Below are 25,641 nucleotides of genomic sequence, written 5' to 3'. Positions count from 1 at the left end.
CATGGTTTCCACCAAAGCACTCCAAACAACTTCCTTCTCAAGAATCAGGAGATTCAGTTTTATTTTTGGCGTTACTTTATAAAGCTCTATGGCCTTGGACATATTATGAAAAATAAAACTAAGTAACACACATGCCAGAATGATAATTCATTAGTTTTCTGGAGAAACGTGCAGAGCAGGCTGCAATACTTGGGTTGGCTGCTCAGCCTGTTTTCTTCCCTGTAGGAAAGTCTGGTGTCTGACTGAGAAAAGCTGAAGAGCAGTATCTAACAGGATGCTTCTGAATGCTTGAGGAGCTCACAGCGGAGTGAGCATGGAAACACGCTCATGTGAACCCACCAGTACCGAGCACACACTGTCATCATTCTGTTTTTAGGCAAATTACTTAGGCTGATGTTTGCCTCAGTTTCAACATGTGCCAAAAGACTAACTTATCCTGTACGTGTGGTGTGTTACTGCACAGAGGAGAGATCTGAGTCTGAATCCTGGCTCTGTTGCATTTTAACTAAGAGATCTGATGAGTTTCCACTCCCTTATCTCTGAAACTGAGAAGGAACTAACACAGGAACCTTATATATTTGTCAGAATCAAACGCAATAATGCCTTTGGGTGCTGATTCCCGGTAAAGCGCTCCGTAAATAGCAACTTACTAATCATCTCACGGAGCTCATCTGAGAAAATAATGCAATATGGGAGGGGAAAGCGGTCTGAAGGGTAATTTTGACATAACTTATCAATAACACTATCTCAAGGTTATACAGTTTCAGAGAAACCACTAAAGTTTGCTTGTATTATGCTTCCTCCTTGTGGGTTTGGCCTGTTTAAAGCCGTTTCTGTGGATTTTCTACCAAATTTGCCCCTCTGTGGTGTTCTCTCCTTCACCAGCAGCAGGGTTCTTGCCCACAGCTGGGGAGTAAACAGCTAGATGCGTGCATTTCCTATTTCCAACTTCAATCTGCTCCAGGATGCTACTTGGTGAAGTAAGAATCCTGGTTATTAAGTACCACTGAGGATCATCACCTCATCCTCAACAACACCTGGATGTGCCTGAAGGCTTCAAGGCTTCTATGATCCTGCCATTTCCAATAAAGATGCCCAAGTCTCCTACTGTCTGCCAGCTCTACCCAGCTCAATCTGGTCAATAGAGTTACCACCTCTGTCTCATCTGGTCACCATTCTTTGGTGAAGTGAGCGTCTATAAACTTTTGTTCTGTTCTTTCTGCTTTCTTTACCTTCAAAGTCATTCCAGGAGTACTACTGTTAAGCAAGTACTGTGCTGTGTCAGGGAGATAAAAAAATGATTAAGACAGCACTCAAGTTGTTCACAGCTTAACAGGGGAGACAGAGATAGAAAAAATAATTGTACAGCAAAGTAGAGACTTAATATAAGTGCCATGGTGTCTTGAGGGAGAAAGATACTCTGGATGAGACAAAGAACGGTGAACCCGCAAGACACTCAAAATAGCCAAAACAAAATTGATAAAGAACTAAGTTGGAAGACTCATACTTCCTGATTTCAGGACTTACTAGAACTCTACAATCATCACAACAGTGTGACCCTAGCGTGAGAACAGACACATAGATCAACAGAATAGAACCGAGAGTCCAGAAACAAACCCCTATACTCATGGTCAACTGATGGCATCACCAATTCAGTGGACACAAGTCTGAGCAAACTCCGGGAGAATGGTGAAGGACAGGGAAGCCTGGCGTGCTGCAGTCCATGGCATCGCAGAGTTGGATACGACTGAGTGACTGAACCACGACAGCAACAACAAGCACCTCGGAATAAGGTTCACAACCTTCCCAGCCTTGCTCTGGGGAGAGTCTGAATCGAACTATTCAACTAGCAGCAAAAATGATGGAATCACAGACAAGAATAAACATTATCACAAAAGTTTTTTAAAAATCCTAGAAGAAACTACACAGAACAGAATGCAGGCATGAATCACAGGGTATTTGTTGAATCAGTTTGTGACCACTTGGCTTGTTTATATCTGGTCATTTTCATCACATGGATTTCATTTTGCTAGAACTCCAGAAGATTCAGACACAGAGGAATGGCCTCCCAGCTGCTGCATTCCCATGTCTGTGGTTTTCCTGTGATATAAACAAAAGATTCTGGAGGTATGGTCTCTGTTAGTGTTTGCTGGTGTGGGTCTGGGGGAGAGATGGGTGGTGGGGGCAGTTTGAAGGAAACCCACCTAATGAAATGACAGTTCACATAAGCAACACCTGGAGTGTTAAAGCCCCTCCAACTGCTATTTTACTAGAAAGAAAAAAAAAATTCACTCTTCCTTTGGTAAATGTAGAAATTCTTTCCCCAGCTGCCTTCCGACCTAAAGTGTGTGGCAGGGCAGGAGAGGAGGCAGCTGGAGCAGATCATGCTTAGGATGTCGGGAACGTTCACCAGCAGTGAGGGGATAATCAGAGCCTGCAGAATCAATCTTCAGAGTCACATCTCTCTAAGAAAATGAGTGAGCCTCAGTTTGCCTGCTCCGAGTCTTCTGCTTGTAAACACTCAGATGCTGGAAATACACATTCACCTCTGATTGGTGAAAGGATCAGCCTTTTGAAAGGAAACTCTGTGACATGGGCTACTCAGGACTCCCCACTGAGCGTCATAAAAAAAAAAAATCCCGAAGCTTAAGTTTGGGTATTAACCGCTTTTTTTGTTAAATATTTACAACCTACTACAAAAGCAAATTCAGACTGAATGTCTGGCTTACACAACCTTGTCACACAGCCGCTCCTCCTGATCAGAGGGAAAGAAGGCTAACACTTGCTGGCACCAGGCCAGTCTCCATCCTCTCAACGCTCTGGGAGGCAGAGCCCCCCGTTTCACATACCGATGAAGTAACCTGCGCCCAGAGAGGTTGTTATTTGCTCAACACACCCAGAGGAAAAATGAGAAGAGTTAGGTTTGTCTGACTCCAAAGCCAGTGTTCCTTCCACTGTACTCTTGCTACTGGCCAGTAGGCCCCTGAGAAGTTCTTTCTGCAGAATTTGTAAGAATGCTACAAAAGTCTATGACTCTAGAATAGGCACTGGCAACTTTTTTCTGTAAAGGGCCAGACTGTTAATATTTTAGGCTTTGCCAGCCATCTGGTCTCAGCTGCAATTACTTAATTCTGCTGTCGTAGCAGAAAAGCAGCCACAGATAACATACAAATGAATGAGTGTGGCTGTGTGCCAATAAAACTTTATCTGGCGGTGAGCCAGATGTGGCTCACCAGTTGTAGTTTGCCAACCACTGCTCTAGAAGGCTCAAAGAGTGGACGGCTTTGTGTTATTTGGCTTAGAAATCAATGAAGGGACTTTCCTGGTGGTCCAGCCTTTAAGACTCCGACCTCCTAATGCAGAGGGCCTGGGTTTGATCCCTGGGCAGGGAACTAGATCCCATATGACACAACTAAGACCTGGTGCAGCCAAATAAATAAATGTTAAGGGGGGAAAAAATCAATGAAGAATTGCTTATTTCCAACTTAATCAATCAACAAATATGAGAGTCTTCTCTATTCTCTGTGGTCCATGCACTCGAGGTATTTACATTAGGAAGAAAAGACACAGGCACCTAAAAGCCAAAGAGCAACATGAGGACACGCATGGGAAATGCCAAGGAAGAGGCCTGGGGACTGAGGGTGGACGGACGGGGCCACCATGATATTAGAAAACCAGAGGTGGGACTTCCCTGGTGGTCCAGTGGCTATGAGCCTGCACTCCCAATGCAGGGGGCCCAGATTTGATCCTTGGTCAGGGAACTAGATCCCCCATGCTGCAACTAAAGATCCTGCCTGCTGCAAATGAGGCCCGCTGCAGAGAAATAAATAAATATCTTAAAAAAGAAAAGAAAACCAGGGTCTGCAACCTGATCAAATAACCCTGCCCAGTCACCAGAATTCAGAAAGAGTTGGAAAAACCACTGAGTGGCAGGAATGAAGATGAGTTAGAAGTGACTGCCTTAAGCACACCACCACCAGGGCTTCCCCGGTGGCTCAGCTGGTAAAGAATCTGCCTGCAATGCAGGAGACCCAGGTTCAATCCCTGGGTGGGGAAGATGCCTTGAGGAAGGGAATGGTTACCCACTCTAGGATTCTTGCCTGGAGAATTCCAAGGACATAGGAGCCTGGTGGGCTACAGTCCATGGGGTCCAAAAGAGTCAGACACGACTGAGCAACCTTTCACTTTCACCCATTCTGGGGAGGCCACACGAAGGGTTTTCCGCACATGTCAGATGCTGACCAAAGGCAACCTCTCCTTCAGACTCAGGAAACATACCTGCTCCCCGTTTCACTCTCAAAGGACAAACAACTGACTTCAGGTGCGAGATCAATTGAGCATCTGCAGAAACTCCTGGAGGGCTCCGTTCTCCTCCTGATTGGCGCTTTAAGCACCGGAGAGCCCGCAGGAGCTACAGGTGAGGACTGGGAGAGACCACCTGCGCTCACTCTTGGACCTTCGGGGGCAGCACTTCTTGAAAGCTTACCTTGCTCATGGCCGTAAGGGCAGGGTCGCAGGCAGCATCCAGGTCCTGGACCAACAGCTGAATGCTGCTGGAGATGACACTGCAAGTCAAACACACCACTGTGGTCATGGCTTACAGAAGTGACTTGTGAATGACCCACCGACACAGCCCCTTGCCAGGGTTTTAGGCACCTGTGCAAAACCTAGCTTCACCATTTCATCCGAAAAACTCGAGTTTCTTTATTTCAAAAAGGAATGAATGACAAAGAGGAGCATCTTGGCTCCACCCTCCTTCTAGCTGTGTGTCTGGTCTCGCTCGGGTGTGTCCCCACTTGGTCAGGACACAAGATCCTGTGGCTCATCTCCCCCGCTGCTATGCCCAGAATCCCTCTTCACGCCTCCCAAAGTACACGCTTTCCTAAAATGTTTAAATCAGACCTTGGAGGGAAAAAAAGGTTGAGAGAAAGAGAGGAAATGACCTAAGAAGAGAATCTGGATTTTTCCTCATTAAGTGGCCGATGAGAAAGCTGAAGCTTGTCCTTCCTCAATCTCACTTAAAGGCCATGACAAAACCCTGCCAGGTGGCACCAGGGCAAGAACTGATTCCAAAGGCTTTCATCTGAACTCCTTGGACAGACACCCTCCCACCCCAAATACATCTGTGCCCTGCCCACTCCTCCACCCGCCTCCATGGCTAAAATCAGGTCGCTCACCCTTTATATCCCGAAACACTGGAGTTGGGCTGGCCCTCTGTGGATTGAGGGGGGCAGACAGGAGGCCCTGGATCTGACCTTCCTGCAGGGATGGCTGAGGTGGGAAAGTTGTTCTTCCCTGTTATTCTAGATTGTTGTTGTTGTTTAGTCACTAAATTGTGTCCAACTCTTTTGTGACCCCATGGACTGTAGCCCGCTAGGCTCCTTTGTCCATGGGATTTTCCAGGCAAGAATACTGGAGTGAGTTGCCACTTCCTTCTCCAGGGGATCTTCCTGACCCAGTGACAGAACCCAAGTCTCCTGCACTGGCAGTCAGATTCTTTCACTGCTAAGTCACCAGAGAAGGCCATTATTATAGATACTGTAGCAATAAAACCCCTGTAAGCTAAGAATGACTGCATGTGAGGAGGCAGGATGTGGGTCAGCTGCACCAATTTCTCAGGCTCCTTAGTGGCTTGTGGAGAAGATAATCCTGATTCAACAGAAGGCTCTGGGAACCTCTCAGGTTCTGCAGTGACCTAAGCTGATGGCCTGAGACACGCTGCTCTGGGCAGGGTAAGGGTAGAGTCTCGAGCAGGGACTTGCAAGTACGCACGTGCTGAATGTGTCCATTTCTCCAGTCAGATTGATTCGTTCAATCAGACTCACATCGACCTTCTCCTTGAGTTTCTCTTCCAGCTGACAGAGAGAGAGAAACATGCTTAATGGTTATCGGAAGGAGCACCATAGTATGACTACTTTACACTTACCGAGTGTGATGATTCGGGTACCATTCTGGGCACTTTTCACGTGTGGGCTCATTTAATTCTCATGGCCCTGTGAAGAAGACTCTATTATGATCCTCACTTGATAGATGAGAATGTGGAGGCATGGCCTAGCCAGCTCAGTGAGTGGGAGGGAGGGAACTGAATATCCTCCAGAACCTGTGCTCTCTGGCCCTGTGCTATATTTGGTTCTCACTACACACTGACTAATTAATTTGTTTTTAAAAGTTGTTTATTTCATTTTTATTTTTTTATTTTTGGCTGTGCTGGGTCTTGGTTGCTTTGCTCCGACGCTCTCTAGTTGCAGCGAGCAGTGGCTACTCTGTTGCGGTGCACAGGCTTCTCATTGCCGTGGCTTCTCCTGTTGCAGAGCACAGGCTCTAGGCACACGGGCTTCCGTAGTTGGGGCTCACAGGCTCAAGCTGCCCCTCGACATGTGGAATCTTCCCAGATCAGGGATGGAATCCGTGTCTCCTGCACTGGCAGGCAGACTCATCCACTGCACCATCGGAGAAGTCCTAATCAAATTTAGTTTTAAAAAGACCCCCATTTTTAGATTACCCCCTGCCCTGTGAATTGCAGGCTTACCCACTAACATTGGAAGCCTCCAGGGGTAGGTGGCAATAAAATCAAAAGTCTTCCCTGAGCGCTGGGATGGACCATTCCCCCACCTTATTAAAGTGTTGGGGATACTGAGGTAAACAAAAGAAACACGGTCTCTGCCTCCATCAGCCTACAGCCGAGGGAGGGAAACTGGCTGAGCTCCCAGCCGTCTCGAAGAAAAATACAACTGACCAGGAACTGTAAATATCTCAAAACATCCCAGGAATCGCTTCACTGAGCAGCCTCAAACCCATTTATCACAGAAACTCTAAGAATAATGAATGTTTTGTCTTAAATTTAAAATATCTCTTAGGGGTGGGTAAATTAATGTAACTTTTTGGGAAGGCAATTTATTTAAAAAGCAAACATTTAAATATACACTCCCTTTCGGCCAGCAATTTTGCATCTAGAAAGATACTTCAATGACTGATGAGAACAAGGTACAGAGATGTACAGGAGTTCTTTGCAGTGGTCATGAATTCAGCTGATATTTACTGACAGCCTATTCTGTGCCAGGATTCCCTGACGGCTCAGACGGTAAAGAAACTGCCTGCAATGCAGGAGATGCAGGTTCGATCCCTGGGTTGGAAAGACATCTTGGCGAAGGGGATGGCAACACACTCCAGTATTCTTGCCTGGAGAATTCCATGGACAGAGGAGCCTTGTGGGCTACAGTCCATGGGGTTGCAAAGAGTCAGACACGACTGAGCAACTAATCTATTCTGTACCAGGCTCTGTCATGATGTAGTTTGTGAACAAAAACAGATAAGACCCTCTTCTCATAAAGCTCACACTCTAGTGTTGTTTATATTAGTGAAAAACTAGAAACAATCTGCACGTTTGTAAGACACTGAGGAGACAAATTATGGCACAGGCTCACAATGGCTTCAACCCGTCAGCTGTCTTTTCCCATTACGTTGACAAGAAAATCCTACCATCCCAACTTCTAATTATGATTTGGGTCCTCTCTAGCTCTCTGGCCCGCATCTTGCTCTCCCTACCCTTGCCTGCTCGGCTTTAATTATAGTGACCTCTTAAGGTTCTGGAACACACTAGGGTCTTCTCCTTCTCAGGGCCTTTACGCTTCCTGCTTCCTCTCCCTCTCCCTGCTCATCCTGCTAAGCCAGCTCCCTTGTTTTGCCACTCCCCAGTGCCCAGCCCTTCCAGGCAACCTCCTTCCAACACTCAGGCTTCATTATCACCTCCTCTGGGAGACCCTCCTTGACTACTCTACCTCAGTAGGCAATCTCTATTAGCACTGCAACATCCATTTCTTTCCTAGAACTTCCCACAAAACTGGGGTTACATCTTGCCTTACTTGTATTATCTGGCTCTTCTATTAGTCCTAAGTTCCATGGTAAGAAATCTGTCTACTCTGTTCACCACTGTGAATTAATACCAAATACAGTGCCTGGTGCCTGATAAGTGCTTCATAAAGAGCTCTTGAAGGAATCAATGGCACACTTATGCAGCTGATAAGAGTAAATGTGTTACAATTAATGAACTGATATTGACACATTATTGGCACTGTATTTTAAGCATTTTTTTCAATTCTTTATTGCTTGGATTCTTGAGTCTCTTCGGTTTCTCCCTTCATTTCTTCTTGCATCCCCCCAACTGCAACCTTCTGTGTTTTTTCTTAAGGAAACTGGGTTGTTTGCCTTGTAGCTTTTCTCATGGTATGATTTTACTGATTGTATCCACAAGGTACTAATTGGCAAGTTCTTCTGTGCCTTGTATTTCCTGTAAACTGTAGCTTGATCAGATACAGATTTTACTTATTATTTATTTCTGGCTGTGCTGAGTCTTTGTTGCTGCACAGGCTTTTCTCTAGCTGTGGTGCCCGGGCTTCTCATTACAGTGGCCTCTGCTGCTGTGGAGCCCGGGTTCTAGGGCACGCGGGCTCAGTAGTTGTCATTCCTGGGCTCTAGAGCACAGGCTCAATAGTTGTAGCACACAGGCTTAGGTGCTCCATGGCATGAGGGATCTTTCTGGACCAGGGATTGAACCTGTGTCTCCTGCATTGGCAGACGGATTCTTTATCACTGAACCACCAGGGACGCCCCAGATTTTTTTTTTTTAAAGAAAACCCCTTCATGGAAATTCCCTGGTGGTATAGTGGTTAGAACTCGGAGCTTTTACTGCTGTGGCCTGGGTTCAATCCATGGTCAGGGAACTAAGATCCCACAAGCCGCATGGCACAGTTAAAAATAAAAGAAAGACAGAAAGAAAACTCCTTCATGATGATGCTGTGTACTTCCATCAAGAGATACCCGATGTTTGCCTTTCTCTTTTTGTAAAGTCAGCAACCACTGATGGTCAATGCCAGATCCATTATTCCATTAAGGAGGTATAAAAGAGTGCTATTCGAATTCTATCTTTTCTTCTTCATTTATTTGCTGAAAATCCTCTATAAAGATACACTACCCATTGTCAGTGATTTGGTTATCCTGAGCTACAAGTCAGAGAGGCAAAGCAGGATAAGAACTTTCCCTCTTTTTGCCAATATTCAATTCATACCAGTGATTTCTTAGTATCTTCCAATGTGGTAACTGAATTAAAAAAAAATCATTGTAACCAAATGGATTTAAACATATTTAATGTCTTCAATCCACTGTAGCTAATAGTCTCAGTGATACTTATATGTCTCATCTTTGACTAGCAGAGCTGGCTCCTGTAATCAGCTTCCTGGGGCTGCCATAATAAATTACTACAAATTTGGTAGCTTAAAATAGGAAGGTATCCTGTCACAGAATCTGCAGGCCAAAAGCCCAAAGTCAAGGGGCTGGCAGGGCTGGTTCCTTCCGGGGGCTCTGAAGTAGCACTACCCCATGAAGTAGCACTACCCCATGTTTGTCCTCTCTCCTGGTAGTGGCTGGCAAACTTTGGTGTTCCCTGGTTGCATCCTTCCAGTCTCTGCCTCCCTCATGTGGGCATCTTCATTGTGTCTCAGTGTGTTAAATCTCCCTCTCCTTTCTCAAGGGCTTCCCTCATAGCTCAGTTGGTAAAGAATTCGCTTGCAATGCAGGAGACCCTGGTTTGATCCCTAGGTCGGGAAGATCTGCTGGAGAAGGGATAGGCTACCCACTCCAGTATTCTTGGGCTTCCCTTATGGCTCAGCTGGTAAAGAATTCTCCTGCAATGCAGGAGACCTGGGGTCGATCCCTGGGTTGGGAAGATGCCCTGGAAAAGGGAAAGGCTACCCACTCTAGTATTTTGGCCTGGAGAATTCCATGGACTGTATAGCCCATGGGGTCACAAAGAGTCGGATATGACTGAGCGACTTTCACTTTTCACTTTCTCCTTTCTAAGGACACTGGTCATTGGATTTAGGGCTCACCCTAAATGTAAGACTATCTCATTTGAGATTCTGACTTAATTACATCTTCAAAGACTCTATTCCCAAATTAGGTCACATTTACAGGTACCAGGCCTTAGGACCTGGACATATCATTTTGTACCATAAAACCCACTACCGATCCTGAGTCCTTTTTAAATGAGTCTCATAGTCTTGCTTTTTCTATGATCTGAGGTTCCACGTTCATCTTGTACATTTCCTCAGACCTGGAATTAGTCATTTCTTTAGGAATGACTGGTTCCCTTCGATGAAAAATGGTATTGAGAGAGCACAATATAGGTGCCAAAAATGTATTTACTTGTACAATCAGTAAAAATAATTTTCTCTAACAAAAAACTGGCTATATCTATCGTGAGTCATCAGAATGGTCTCTGATCTCCTAATATGTCTAGAACTTCTAAGGATCTCCTCTAAAAAAATAATGCAAACCATATTTAGATGTTCTTTGTAGGACTACTCATAAAAGCAAAAACTGGAAACAGTATAAACAATTGTTGGGGATACTGTTAAACGATTTATGGTATAGCCCCTTATTGGACTATTATGTAACCATTACAATGATGGCAAGAAAGACATCAGAGCAACAGGAGAAATGCTAACACTGTGATGTTAAAAACAACAAGAGGATATGAAAGTGAACCAAGTTAATTATAGAACATATGAAACTATGTTCATGGAAAAGCACAGAAAAAAAGGCTCCAAATTGCTAATATGATTATTTGAGGGTGATGGGATTGAGAGTCATTGATTATATAGTTCTTTTTGGTACCATGGTTATTTTACTATTAAAATACCCTATTTATATGTGTGTGTTTTTCTCTTTCTGCACACACACACACACACAAAATAGTTAAAATCGTGTTTCTTCATCAAAGAACTCTGGGCCCTGCCTTGGAGGTCCTCATAGATACTGCCATCCTGCCCTGGAAGTTCTGACACTAAACGGGTGGCTGTCTCTGGCTCCAAGGCCAAAACTTCACAGGTTATTCCTGGTGTGACTCCGTGTGACCATGTCCCCAAGCAGGGCATACTACTGCCCCCGCCTCTGGCTGGCTTAACCTCAACTGTGAAGTTCTGGGGGGACCCTTCTCTGGCCTCCTGTATTCTTGCTCTGGCTCACGGGTGCTCCAAACTATAACTGTCTGAACCGTAAGTCATGGCTGCCTTCCTATGATCTAGGCATGCAGAAATAAGAAATCCCAAAAGGGAGGAAGAATGGAACCTTCCCTAGTTATTTTCTTTCTCTTGACCTTAAGTGAATTCCAGAGCCAATGTGGAAAGGAACTTCTAATCCCATGTTGAAGGCTGAATGGAAAATTCTTCTGGGTCTTCCTTCTGCTAATGGGAGCTCCAGAAGGGGCATCACCCTTTCCTCCTTCCCGGTTCCTGAACGTCAGCATCCAAACAATGGTTATTTGTTTCGGCAGAATAGAGAATGCTCCATAAATTTCAGGAGACACATAAAAGCCCAGAGGGTTTTTGCTGAGCCTGGTAACCCTCCTGAGAACAAAACCACTGGTTGTGACTCAGCACCACCAAGTCTGGGGCCTAGCACCACTATGCTTATTACTGTTTTTCACATATGGGAGACAAGGCTACTGACCTACTTTCAAGAGGGCACATCATGCCCTCTGAGTGGCTTACACAGCTCCAGGGAGGAGGCTGGTCAGTCTCGCCCAGCCTCCCTTTAACATGGTCCTTCTGCGCAGTAGCTGCTGGGGCTGTCTTCTGGCTGGACCTCAAGTTGTTCCCTGGGGGAGGCCAGCGGGTCTGCCCGAGGTTGTGTGGTCTTCTACCTGAGCTCGGTGCCCCAGACAGCGCAGGAAGAGAAGGGGGCACTTGGGTGGCCGGGGTGGCTCACCTGCTGGGTGGTGGCCAGGCAGTACTCGGCGGTGCTCAGGATGCTGCAGATGAGGCAGAGCTCCTCCAGGGTGAACTTGGCCGCCTCGGAGCCCTCCTTTTCCTTGAGCAGGCTGCTGATGGTCAGCCCGCCGCTGCTGCTTGTGGTTCTGAGGAAAAGCAACAGGAACTAGTCAGGCCGGGACTTCTCCCTGGCTTCCTGACCTGGAAACAGCACATCTTAAGAAAAAGAAAAGGGGGAAGGAAAGGCTGGACATGGCCCAAACAAATCCACACACAATGAGGCCCTTCCGAGTGACCTGACCTTGACGGTCATCTGTTTAAACTCTCTGATCATCAAAAATAGGAAGAGACAATCCCAACAGTGAGCCAGTTGTCAGTCATATTAACTATGATGACGCTCAGGCTCCTGAGCGGCTTCTCTGCTTAGCCTGGAATTTCCTGATCTGCACAGCTCATTCAGGATCACCCAGAGCATAAGAGCTGGTTCCCCAACTGTTTTTCTCAGTTAAGAAAATTCTGCCTGGGAATCTGTGCTTGTGGAGGGGTTCAAGAGCGAAGGTTAATACACGGTTTCTGGCCAAAGTCCTGACTGCCTCAAGAAACACAAAAGCATCTCATCTCTTCCTATTGATCTAATCATGTGATCACAATATAGGAAAATGTAGTTTTTAAAATAACTTCCTATAGTTATAAATTTTAAACTGTGAGATTCTGCTTTTTTTTTTTCTGGCCATACTGTGTGGCATGCAGGATGTCTTAGTTCCCTGACCAGGGTCAAACCTGCACCCCTTGCAGTAGAAGTGCGTGGTCTTAACCCCTGGACCACCAGACAAGTCCAAGATTCCACTTTTTAGAAAGACAGAATTCAATGACACTTATCTTTAAAAAAAAAAAAAGGAGAGATTCTTTTCCTTCACAAACCAAAAAAATCCTAAACTTGCCAGTCTTATTGGTAATTAAAGATTTGAAGATGTCTTAATTTTTAGTACCTATAAGGGTATAAGGACATGGCCCTCTCTTCCACATTGGGTTAGGAGCAAACTATATAATCATTTTGGAAGTATATTTCAGGAGCTTAGAAAAAAATCTTTAGACTATTTGACCCAGTAGTTCTACCTCTGTTCAAGGACGCTTTTCTGAGTGTCATCTGAAATACCAAAATAGTGAACCCAATGTAAATGGTTAATTAAGAGAATGGTCAATAAAAAAAAAAATCTCAGAAGTTAGCTTGGGGTCTTCTGTATGTGGGAACATCATGGCATCATGATGTTCATGATGTTAAAAAAGTGTCTTGACTGGAACTTCCCTGGTGGTCCAGTGGCTAAGATTCTGCACTTCCAAGGCAGGGGGCCCAGATTCGTTACCTGGTCAGGGAACTAGATTCTGCAGGCTGCAACTAAGAACCGGGCTGCAGTCAAGTAAATTTGGAAAAAAAAAAAAAAAAGTGCCTGGATGAATATTTTTACTGTGCTAACTGTTTTCTGCTCTTTTCTTCCGTGTGGGAGACTGACCTCTGAAGACTTATCTCCCAGGCTTCCCCAGCCCTCTGGTCTTCTGTTAGTTTCTGCCAACAGCCATGGCTGCAGCAAGTCAGAGAGGCTGAGCAGAGAGGAGTCTGAGTGACAACGAGCCCTCCTGCTCCTTCTGCTTCAGCATGGTCCTGGCAGTGACCCCCTTTGACCACAGTCCCGTGGGGCAGCCCTTTGTCCACAGCCCCAGCCCTCAGATGAATTTTAAGGTAGTAACAATTACCCACTAGTGTTTGGATGCTTCAGAGTCCTCCGTTGGTTCCTTTCGCTTGCCCGTTTTTCTAAACAGTCTCTTTACTGACAATGCCACAGCCATGTACCACTTGTTTCCTGCTGTGACACTGACTAATACACATGGGAAAATGCACACAGCATGATGTTACATGAAAGCAGCAGGGCACAAACCTAACTATAAGCACTGCAGTCCCAATTCTGTCAAACAAATAAACAAAAGCACACAGTTGCACACACGACATATATAGAGAGAACAGAAAAATGTATACTGAGAAGTTCAATTTGTCTTCTCTGGGTGGTGTTTTTTTTTTTAATCTTCATCTTTGTGCTCTTCTCTGTTTTCCAAACTATAACAAACTTACATTATTTTGAAAATCAGGATACCAGTTATTAAAAATTTAAAAACAATGTTAATCATATTCAAAGAAATCCTCATTGGTGAAACATTGCCTGTTACTTTAAATGTCTTGTAGAGCCTAGGGATTTTCTTTCCTCCTAATAATGTAAAACTCCTATATATGACACATTTTAGTGACCAGGACAGAAGCTCATTCCAGAACCGCTGAATTTAGCTATGGGGAAGATTTATAACTACTAAATTCTGAAGCATTGCTTTCGACCCTATTCTATTATAATAGAAACTACTATATATCCCAAGTATCTCTAAAATTCTAGTTGAATGATCCATTTTATTTCAAGTGATAAGAAATATGGGCTTCCCAGGTGGCACTAGTGGTAAGAATCCGCCTGCCAAAGTAGGAGACTCCAGAGACATGAGTTTGATCCCTGGGTCAGGAAGATCCCCTGGAGGAAGAAATGGCAACCCACTCCAGTGTCCTTGGCTGGGAAATTCCATGAACAGAGGAGACTGGGGTCTTGCCTGGGAAACAACATGCACAGTCCATGGGGTCTCAAAGAGTCGGACACAACTGAGCAACTGAATACTCACACACAATAAAAAATATAACGATGTTTTAGTGCCCCGGAATAATACAGTCAAGTCACTATAATTAGGAGCTCTGCTATACAATGACCTCACCACAAACCCCCCAACACCTTTAAACACTGGGCTCCATCCAAGACAGCAAGATGTCATAAGAGAGACTCTGGCCTGAATGAAACTGCCCTTACTGTTCGAAAGTCATCTCTACCATAACCCCACTTTTTTTTTTTTTTGCCAAGTACCTATCCCTGAATCACTGAATCCACGTGAACTAAATCCATCTATAATGGGACTGACACTCTGGAGTCCACCGTGCTAGGATGTGACCTATGCTGGTGACCAGAGAGGGCATTTCCTGTGACGGTCCTGATTGGCTAGGGGATCCCATTTGAGAGGAAACCATCTCAGACCCTTAGAAACTCCAACAGGGGATTTTCCTGATATTCTTAGCAGTTCAGTAAACAACTTCAGAATGGATTTCCTCAAAGATTTCCATATTTAGGTATATTCAGAAGCTTACTTTACCACTCACACCAGGAAGAATGGGAACTCACTTGGGCAGGTTGCCAGAGAGGATTTTCCAGGCGTATTCGCGGAGGTACTTCTGGAAAATGGTGGTCAGGGCGATCATGGGCTCCCCGGTACTGAGCTGCGAGCACTGCACCATGCACTTCTTGTAGTAGACAAAGAGGTCAGCGCAGCTGGGGAGCACGGCACCCCCCTCGTCCGTGTTGGGCTTAGGTGGGCCCTGGGCCTTGAAATCGGCCACAAACCGATCTATCAGCTCTCCAAGGTTTCTAGCAAGAAGAAAACGTGAAATGTCATTTTAGTTCAACAAGGAGAAAGCAGTTGTGCTTGACTGCCACCAGGAAATCATTCCACATGTTTGTTACATTGAAAACTGGACCCATTTTAGTAAGTCAAAGACAAATATTATTTGATATCGCTTGTATTCAGAAATGAATCTGTTCACAAAAACAGAAGCAGACTCACAAACAGAAAACAAATGTATGATTATCAAAGGGGAAAAAGGGGGTGGGGATAAATTAGGAGCATGGGATTAACATACACACTACTGTATATAAAATAGACAATTAGCAAGGATTTACTGTATAACACAGGGAACAACATTCAATATCTTATAATAACCTATATAGGAAAAGAATCAACCCATATAGTTGAATCACTTTGTTGTATACCTGAAATTAACACAATAATGTGAATCAACTACACCTCAAGAAAAAACAATTAATTTAAAACACTAAAAAAATTGGACCCATCTTTATCAGTATCATCAACCAACCCCCCCCCCCCCCAATAATAACATCGATGACAAACTATGGCATTTGTCTGCTGCTTTACACTTTTCAAGGCATTCTATGGTCACATTTGATCCCAAACCCCTGGAGGAAAGACAAAGTATCACTGGACCCTCTAAGAGATGACAAAATGAAGGCCTGGAAAGTTGGTCACACAATTTAGTGGCAAAGCTGAGCCTAGAATCTACTGCTTAGCTGTGTGCCCTGGTCCTAGTACCATATTAGTATCAGCTTCTCGTGCCAGAAATGAAAACCCTACATGATGACAGTCATCATTCTCTGAACACTTATGATGCACAGCTCTTTGTAAGCATCACTTCATTGAACTTCACTTGATCATCACAATGACCTTATGACCCAGGAACTAACACTAACCTCCTTGTTATAAAGCGAGGAACAGAAAAGGACCTTGTCCAGAGTCATACAGCCAGACAGCGGGGGAGCCAGGATTAAAAGCCAAGCAGCCTGCCTCCAAACCTCATGCTTCTTACCCACCCTACCCTGTGCACACATGCATCGCTTCAGTCGTGTCTGACTCTTGGTGAGCCTACAGACTGCAGCCTGCCAGGCTCCTCTGTCCATGGGATTCTCCAGGCGAGAATACTGGAGTGGGCTGCCATGCCCTCAGGGGATCTTTCCTACCCAGGGATTGAACCCATGTCTCTTACATCTCCTACACTGGCAGGCAGGTTCTTTACCACTAGTGCTGCCTGGGAAGCCCTCCACTCTACCCTACTACTCCTCAAACACAAAAGGTATAATGTCAGCAAATACTTAGACATCATTAACCTAAAGGTGGGATTCCCAGGTAGCTCAATGATAAAGAATCCACCGGCCAAGCAGGAGATGTAGGTTTGATCCCTGATCCGGGAAGTTCCCCTGGAGAAGGAAATGGCAACCCATTCCAATATTCTTGCCTGGGAAATCCCATGGACAAAGGACTGTGGCAGGCTACAGTCCAGGGGGTTGCAAAGAGTCAGATACAATTTAGCAACTAAAAAATAACAATAACCTAAAGGTTTCCAGCAGATAGATACCTAAACAAAGAGGAACTGTAATGAAATATTCTTCACAAAAAAATGCCTTCTTTCTCCTTTAATGCAGTTTATTCTTACAACTTCTGGAATTAACGGTGCAAGAATTTCTGAGAGGAGAGAAACTATTGAGCAGCTCCAGGCCTGCCCCAGGTCACGGTGGTGATGATGGTGTTAATTTTCGCCCAGTTCCCACTCGAACGTCACTGAGTTTGCCTCAGTCACATTGAGTCATCACTGTCGCACCCCACAGGGCTGTATTAATCGGTCCCCGCACAGTTTTGCTGTATGAAACATGGGAAGGGGAGGGTGTTCCCACCCGCCCTGACATTCTGCATCTTCTTAGGTTACTGTCTGAGGCTACAGGAACCCAGCTGTGCTTTTTACATGTATTTATATAACCGTCAGGAAGAAAAAGACAAGAACCACACGCAGTATCAATTAGCATGAACAGGAGAAGACTGACACTTTACCCAAGAGCTTTTGTTACTAAGAGTTTATGACATCCAGATACAGTCACTCTGCCCTCAAAGGACTTCAGGCCTAGCCTGGTGCACTGTGACGGTGGGGATGGTCAGCAAGCCAAGGAAGAGCTTGACCTTGGAAAGCTCCAGGGTGACCATCCCCCTTCCTCACACCCTCTTCCTGCCTCACCTTTCCATTTAATCTCCCACTTCTCCTCCACGGTGTACCCACGCTTCAGCTGGACTCCCCTCAGCTGCCCCCTCAGCTCCATCTCTAGCCCCTAACTCTGTGCCCTTGCCTGGATGACTTCCTTGGTGTCTCTCCCATGGCCATCTGTCCGCTGCCCTCCTAGCTCAGTTCAGGGGGCACCCAGACAACCCCTATTCACGTCCATCCTCTATATAATTGCAATTTCTGGCATCTGTAACGCTGACACTTTTTTTTTAAAAATACACTACTATACAATGTGAAGATGTCACTTATCCTGGAAACATGCTGACCTTCTCCCATCCTGAGCCTGCGGTGGGCAGTGCTCATCAGGAATGGCTGTCTTTCTCACTGATCTCCGGGGTAAATTCAGATCCTTCCTGAGACAGTCCTGTAGCCAGTCCCTTCTTATAAGGTGATGTTGGTACCAAAGGTGAAAGCTGCTTGCTCTCCAGTGGTAGAATCTTCTTCTCTGTGTCACGCATGTTATCGTAAGATTCTTGAGAGCAGGGATAAGGTCTCTGTTACTTCTGCTCCCCCTTCATGCTTATGCGTGAAACTAATCTCCAAATTATGTTGGTGCCCAACCTCCACATCTTGTCCCTAAAGGGTGGGAATGGAAGGCGAGGTGGGGGTAGGGCTGGTGCACAGAGGAGAGCTCAGAACAGCAGGCAAGGCTTCCACTAGAGTCCTTCTATGAGAGACTCTAACCTCTGGATCCACGGTGCCTACCAAAACAGGGGCCACAGCTCTGAACCATTTTTACTTGACCCTCTCATCTAGTTCCCCTGGAAGCTGAAGCCAGGATACTTCGTCATCTACCTCCTATTTCAGAGTCAAGCTGATGAGTAAGACTGTAAATCAATTACGATCATAGAACAGAGACAAAAACTTCCTCATAAACAAAGCTCTAACAAACTTCCACATTTTGCAGAATGTTCACTGGGTTACTTTGGACACTGTTCTCTGGTGTGAATGAGAAATAAACCAGTCAGAGTATCCCACTCCTCTCTTTCACCTAGCACTCTTCATCAGCGTGCTGCTATGCCACACGAGACACTGGAAAACGAGCAATCAAGCAGCTTCACAGAAGAGAAGAGGAAGAGTCACCCGGATGGGAAGGGCAAGGTGCATGAGCTGGCACAGAGGGTCTAAACCAATCAAAACCGGACGGAGCACTTAGTATGTGCAAAGTGCTGTGGGCTGTAAGTATCAGATAAAAATGAATTCACCTAAAAAAAAAATGCTACCATTTCTTCCAGACACCCAATGCTACCCTGAGTTTCAGCATGATCTTATAGGAAGAGCTACTGGAGAAAGGGACATGGTGCATGCTGACCTGTTGAACGGAATTGTAGACTTGCCCTTTATGCCCTAAACCAATTACAATCAAACAAACGTTTATAAAGGGTTAAGTCCTGCTCATGGTGCTGTGAGGATAAAGACACAGTATCCTATTAGGGGATAGGATGCTTATGCTTATGATCTTAAGATCTCAAGATGGCAATAAATTGCTAGTTTTGCAGTATAGACACTACAAACAATTTGTTTTAGACAAAGAAAATATGAGAGGAAACTAGACAGAAAATTTCACAGCAGATCCAGGTGAAAGAATAAAGGCCTAGACTCAGAAGTACAAAGGACTTCGCTAAGACCATGCTCCCAGTGCAGGAGGCCTGGGTTCGATTCTAGTACACACCCCCCCAAAAAAATTTTCTTTAAAAAAAAAAAAAGTACAGAATATGATGTGAGAGGGAGAGGATGGGAAAAGGAGAGGGCTGGCTGAGGTAGAAGATACCTGCAGTTCGGTTCATACACATCTGAATTCCCACAGCAAACTAGTGTCATACCTTTTACCCCTCCATACTGTGTTCCAAAATGGTTTTTTGGTCTCTCTCTTACCCTAGGCTGTAAGCCTATAAACTAGGTACCTTGCTGCATGCATTATAAATACAACCTCATTTAATCCTCACAGCAGCCCTGATCAGAAGGCATTAATACCCCCATTTTAAAAATGAAAAAACCGACGCTGAGAAAAATAATATAACTTGCCCTAGGTCACAGAATTTATCAGAGCTAGAATTTGAACTGGGGCCTATCTCTAAGGTACTATCTCCAAGCCAAGCTCTATCCACTACCCCAGGCTTTGATTTCAAATCTCAAAAGCGCCATACAGATCTGTGGTGTCACAATGACTGCTCAGATTCACTTTCTTTCCAGCTTAAAGAAAGACATCATGGGTATGGATGGGGTCTTTTGCCTTCTTCCCTGTAACGTGAGCTTTTAACCCAAGAACTGTATAAGCATTTCGGGGGAGCCATGTGAAATACTGCTGGGAGTGCCACCGATATGAAAAACCACGTGGGAATACAGACTACTTCAGAGTGATGGCAATAGAGGGAAAGATTAAAACATAGAGGGAAAAACCACACTGCGGACCAAGCTTAGGTATGGATGACCAAGGCTGTTTTTCCTGGTGGATCTGCAGGCAGCATTCACAGAAATGGTATTTTAACTGGAAAGTACAGGAGTGATGGCTCCAGAAGAGGAAGACAGTAGTCAGAAAAAGTGGACAAGAGGATGAGCTGGGGCGAAGCAGCTTAAGACCCCAGGAAATTATAGAACTTGTTCATCCAAGGGTACATGCAAGCTTCCCAGGTGACGCTAGTAGTAAAGAACCTGCATGCCAGTGCAAGAGACATCAAGAGATGTGGGTTCCATCGGGTCGGGAAGATCCCCTGGAGGAGGGCACAGCAGCCCACTCCAGTATTCTTGCCTGGAGAAACGTACGGACAGAGGAGCATGGCGAGCTACAGTCCACAGGATCACAGAGAGTCAGATGTGACTGAAGCGATTTAGCACACATACACCCCTGCCTTCTGACTGGGGCAGGGGGGTTGGCTCTGGTGCGGTCAGTGAGGTTGGAGAGCCAAGCTCTGGCTTGAGCACACCTGGTATATGGAGCAGAGAAATAACTACATGGGGGATACTGGGAACAAGTTTCTCACGGCTGTAGAAAGCAGTTACAGACATGGGAACAGGGAGGCTCCAATAAACCCTGCAGTGTTAGGTTAGAATTGGAGTTACTGGCATAGACTGATGGGTTTAAATATATAAATAGGTATAAGAGGGTAAAAATATACATAGATATACACATACATGTATGTCTTAGCTCTCTCAGCTTGGAGGGCCTAGAAGCGTGATACTCAAGAAGTAATGAACATACCTGATGACCAGCACTTAGTTTCTAAACATTTCCCGCCAAGGGAACAAGGGATCCTGGAAAAATGGATGACTCCAGGGCTAGGTTAGGAAAGTACAAGATGAGTCTGGTGTATTTTGCTGTGCCAGAAAGAAAGTGCTCAAAAAACACTAGGGGCGTACAAAAAGGATGGAAAACCAGCTGGAAGGGGCCAAGTCAAGGACAATTTGACCATTAAAACAAATAATGATGGATCCTGGAAGAGAAGAAGGACATTCAGTGGAAAAACTGGTAAAATCCAAATAAGGCCTGGAGTTAAGTGACTAGTACTGTATCAGTGTTAACCAGCTGTTTTTGATGATAACTGTACTACAGTTATGTAAGATGCGAACATGGAGGAGTTTGTGAGAGAGAAATGGAATATCTGCACTATTTTTGAAATTTTTCTTAGGTCGAAATTTATTCCAACATAAAGTTAAAGGTTAAAAAGACAGTAATGGCTATAAACCCACTGGATAAAACAGGAATCCACATGTCCATGTTGATATAAATAAATGGAGAAAAGAGAAAGCTGTTTCTTAAAACAGAAGACATGCAGAAGAAATGATGGGATTAGAAAAATAATTACTTGGCAACTCTCTTAGTAATAAAGGATTTAAACAAATGTCATTAACGGATGGTAAAATAAGTAAGTGAAATATGAGAAAAGAGCTATTTATATGAGTTCATGGTTAAGTAATTAACACTTATTAAACGCTTATTAATTAACCTGGCCGATACCATCTAAACCAAGTAGTAAAACTGAGCAGCACAAGTTATGAGACACGTTGACACTGTATGTCTCGTGATAGGAGTCACTGAGAAAAACACAGCACCACTTCTGTATGAATCACGACTCATGAGGCTGCATCAGTCAGAACCAGACTGAGGGACATTCCACAAAGTAACTGGCCTGCACTCATCAAAAATTTTCAGGCTATGGAAGATAAAGAAAGAATAAGTTATTTTTCTGGATGGAACCAAAGAGTTGTGACAAATAAATGTAACCTGCGATCCTGGAATGGATTTGGGATCTATAAAAAACAGGATTGGGACAAATGGGGAAAGTGAATGGGGTCTATGGATTCAATGCAAGTGCTGTGTCAACGCTACCTTCTTGATTGTAATTACTACGCTGTGGCTATGTGGGGCTGTCCAGGTGGCTCAGTAGTAAAGATCCGCCTGCCAATGCAGGAGACATAGGTTCAATACCTGGGTGGGGAAGATCCCCTGGAGAAAGGAATGGCAACCCACCCCAGTATTCTTGCTTGGAAAATTCCATGGACAGAAGAGCCTGGTGGGCTACAGGCCATAGGGTCACAAAAGAGTCAGACACGACTTAAGAGACTAGTAAATAAACAAACAAAAACCATGTGTATATCTATATGAGAATGTGTCTGTCTGTGAGTGTGTCTGCTCAGAGGTGGGAGGGACAGCTATTAATGGAAAAATCTGGGTGAAGAATACACAGGAGCTCTGTGTACAATTCTTGGAACTCTTCTGAAAGTTAGAAGTTAATTCAAAACAAACGATAAGCAACGTCTGTTTACAGAGAAACTCTAGGCTTGACCAAGCTAGAAGCGGTGGCAGGCTCTATTTCAACAAAAGCTATTACAGAGAACTCAGGAGAATGGGCAGAAATGGAGTCACTAATAATTTCTCAGCCTGAAAATGTCACTGAATGGAGTGAAGAAAAAGTGATTACGGAGAGAAATCAAATGGGCAGAAATGGAGTCACTAATAATTTCTCAGCCTGAAAATGTCACTGAATGGAGTGAAGGAAAAGCGGTTATGGAAAGACATCGCTTCTGCAAGAGTCGGCCAAAGAAAATGACTACATCTCCAAGAGTAGAAGAGATACAACTAACTTCCTCCTTGGACATAAACAAAAACTGAGAAACCGGTTTAGGGCACAGGAGGACAGCTCGGCCCAGCTGGGTGAGAGGTGACTTCGGGACAGCCCCACTCCTGCCTCCTCCCTGGGCACCGGCTCTGCGGTCCTCCTGCTGCTGCTGGGCCCTGGGCTGGGGGCAGGTGCTGCCAGGACGCTCCCCGGCAGGGAGGGCGCTACGGGGATGAGAGAGTGGACCCCACGCCAGGCTCAACAGAGAGCTGGCAGCACCGACGAGGCCACCCAACCACCTGAGAGCCTGGAACAGGACTGCCATAAGGGCAGGGCAGACACGGCTCCCGAGCCCTGTTTTCTTCTGCCAGGTGCCGACACGTCGTGTCGTTTCACCCTCGCTGCTAATCCTTCCAGGGGGGCTTTATACACTTGATGGTAGAGGGTGCTAAACAGACTCGGAGAGGTGAGGACCAGAGCTGGAGGCCCGAGGAGGAGTGCAGGGCTCAGATGCAAGTGCAGGTCTGCCTGGCACCCAGGCCCATGCTCTTTCCACTACCTTGAGTTGGGTCTCTGTCCTCTGGGAGCGTGTGAATGGCCTCAGGTTTTCCTCCTTGCAGAGCTACAACAGGAGTAGTGATTTGCCCCCAGTCAGTGTCCACCTGAGTTCCTTCCCCAGTCTTGGGATGCTCTGACTTCAGGAAGGACTTTGAAGAACCCCTTGAAACTATACTCAAAATAGTGTGTGGGTTCACGTGTTTTTTTTTGTTTTTTTTTTTTTTGGTGGCAAGAGGGCCTGTGGTTTTTGTTGGTTCTCAGAGGGGTCTATGACTCAAGGTTAAAAACCCGCTGCTTTAGGCATTATTCTGTCTGATGCTCTCCTGTAACAGACGAGGAAATGGGTTTCTTGAACTCGATTTCCTGCTCCCAGCTTTTGTTGCTTGTTCTGGAGCGAGAGCAGCCCAGCCTACGCAGCTCTCCTACGAGAAGCTTCCGCTACTGCCCTTGTGCTGTGGCTGCGTCCTGGCGAGTCCAGGCGGCAGGCTGAGGGGCCAGCCCTGCATTTTTCAGAGAGAAATGGAGAGTCCCTAAGGAAGGGAGGGCTGGCCCTTCGCCCAAAGTATCATGAACAATGAGTGTGCTTTACATGAATGGAGGCCATGTGAGAAGAGTGGATCCCAGGATGACACCAGATAATCCACAAAATGACTCTTTTTTCTTTTTTTTTTAAGGCTGGATAGGTTTGGGGGAAACCACATGGTTATCTCAGATATGCACTTTAAACCCTGGACCCAACAGCTTTCAAGCCTTTCTAAAATTAAGAATTTGGATTGATAAGAGAAGATAGGAGTTTGGCCCATAGTAGTCATACAGGCGGACTACTTCAAGACCTGTTCATCTAACAGGCAAATAGCAGCTCCTTTTTCCTGCCCTGCAGAGGTGTCTTATTAGTAATCCTGAAAAAAACTTTGTGAATGCAGATGTTTAAACAGGATGTTTTAAAAAAACAGACAGGATGTTTAAAAAAAACAAAAATGGTAATAGTAACTATTTAACAGACGAGGAAATGATTTCTTAAACTTGATTTTAGTAGTCTGCCCTTCTGCATGCCTATGGATGTAAGCCAAATGCATACAAAGCAGGAGGAAAACTGAGGCTTTACAAGGCAAAAGATGTCAAGGCAACTTTTTTTTTTTTGCTGGGTAGGTGGCAGGGAGGAGGTTGTTTTTGTTAACATAGAAGCTCTTTCACAAATTAATTTTCTGGGGTTTTAATACGTAATTTGTAATATGATTACAAAATTTTGTAATCAACGAAGAAAAGAATAGAAGCAATCTATCACCAATTCAATGGACATGAGTTTGAGCAAACTCTGGGAGACAGTGGAGGACAGAGGAGCCTGAGGTGCTGCAGTCCATGAGGGGTCGCAAAGAGTCAGACATGACTTGGCGAATGAACAACAACAAAAAATCAAATAGTTGAAGAACAATAACATTCCAGGTGAGACACAAATACCCACTTGAAATGTTCTCTTAATTTTCTGGTTTACCCTTGGAATATACGTGCTAAAATGAAAGAAGCATTAAAAAAAAGAGGGGGAGGGACTAGACTTTAGGATCTAAGTGCGTTCCCAGAGAAGTCCCCTCGAGGAGTTTCTCAGAGCTGCTGTCGTCCCTGTGTGAGCCACTGTCTGGTCCTCCTAAACATATACTTTAGGCTACAGGGCCTCTTCTTGAAGCCTGGACCAGCCTGCCTCCAGTCAGTTCAACCTGTTTCAGAAACCCGGCCTTTCCAAAATCTGCCTTCCATTGTGGAAGGGCCTTCCACAGTTGCTCTGGCTGTGGACAGAGCTTCAGGGATGAGGAGGGGTCGCTGTCCTCTGCATAGAAGTGGATACTGGAACATGACCACACTCTTCTGGCTGTGAGAGCACTCATGACCGTATTCAACTGGCTGTGGTTGCAGTGGGCTGCTTGATAAGCATTTTCTGGAGCCCCTGCATTTGTAAAAAGCATGTATATTAAATGGATGATAATCCATCAAAGAAAATAAGAAGCCATCAGTCCAAACAGACAAAAACAAACAAACCAACAAGTGGGGGAGAAGAGGAAGCTCTTCCTTCTAGTAGAATCCCAATAAGTAAATGTAGAAGAAATGATAGAAACCCGCAGTGTCTGGCAAACACTACAGTAATCACTGTGTCAGGCAGGAATTGTCAAGAGAGTGACAATGAGGGGCAAAGTGACGAGACGGGGGATATTTACATGGTCCCAAAGTATCCCCCCACAAGATACTTATTATAAAGCAAAAATGCAGCTTTATTGGGGAAAAGCTGGCAGACACCACTTAAGCAACTGGTCAAGGTCAACCTCAGCAGTAACAGGACAAAGCCACGTGAGGTGCCCCCTCCTGACATCGTGCGCTGGGCACTGAGAAGACACAATGTCACCTCTGTGGTATTCTTGCCCAAAACACATAATCTGGATTTAATCAAGAGGAAACATCACAAACAGAAATTGAGGGCTTTGGACAAAAGAGCTGGTCAAACACTTTTCAAGAG

The 25,641-nt window shown here is 45.1% G+C and overlaps 1 protein-coding gene and 1 non-coding gene across 2 annotated transcripts in view; one reads left to right on the top strand and one right to left on the bottom strand.

Moving 5' to 3' along the window:
• VPS53 (VPS53 subunit of GARP complex) overlaps positions 1 to 25,641 on the bottom strand; it is a 122,200-nt gene that overhangs the window by 27,603 nt on the left and 68,956 nt on the right. The window contains exons 14-17 of the mRNA XM_043903317.1: positions 15,026 to 15,268; positions 11,764 to 11,911; positions 5,773 to 5,855; positions 4,487 to 4,565 (exon numbers count right to left, since the gene is read on the bottom strand). Of these exons, the coding sequence (XP_043759252.1) occupies positions 4,487 to 4,565; positions 5,773 to 5,855; positions 11,764 to 11,911; positions 15,026 to 15,268 (553 nt within the window). The remainder of the gene's footprint in view (positions 1 to 4,486; positions 4,566 to 5,772; positions 5,856 to 11,763; positions 11,912 to 15,025; positions 15,269 to 25,641) is intronic.
• TRNAC-GCA lies at positions 3,985 to 4,056 on the top strand. Its single transcript has one exon. It is a non-coding gene; the product is annotated as a tRNA-Cys (tRNA).

The sequence above is a fragment of the Cervus elaphus genome, chromosome 5 (assembly GCF_910594005.1).
Source record: "Cervus elaphus chromosome 5, mCerEla1.1, whole genome shotgun sequence".
In the NCBI taxonomy this organism is placed as follows: domain Eukaryota; kingdom Metazoa; phylum Chordata; class Mammalia; order Artiodactyla; family Cervidae; genus Cervus; species Cervus elaphus.
Note: the sequence above shows the minus strand (reverse complement) of the source record. Positions and strands in the feature narration are given on the sequence as shown.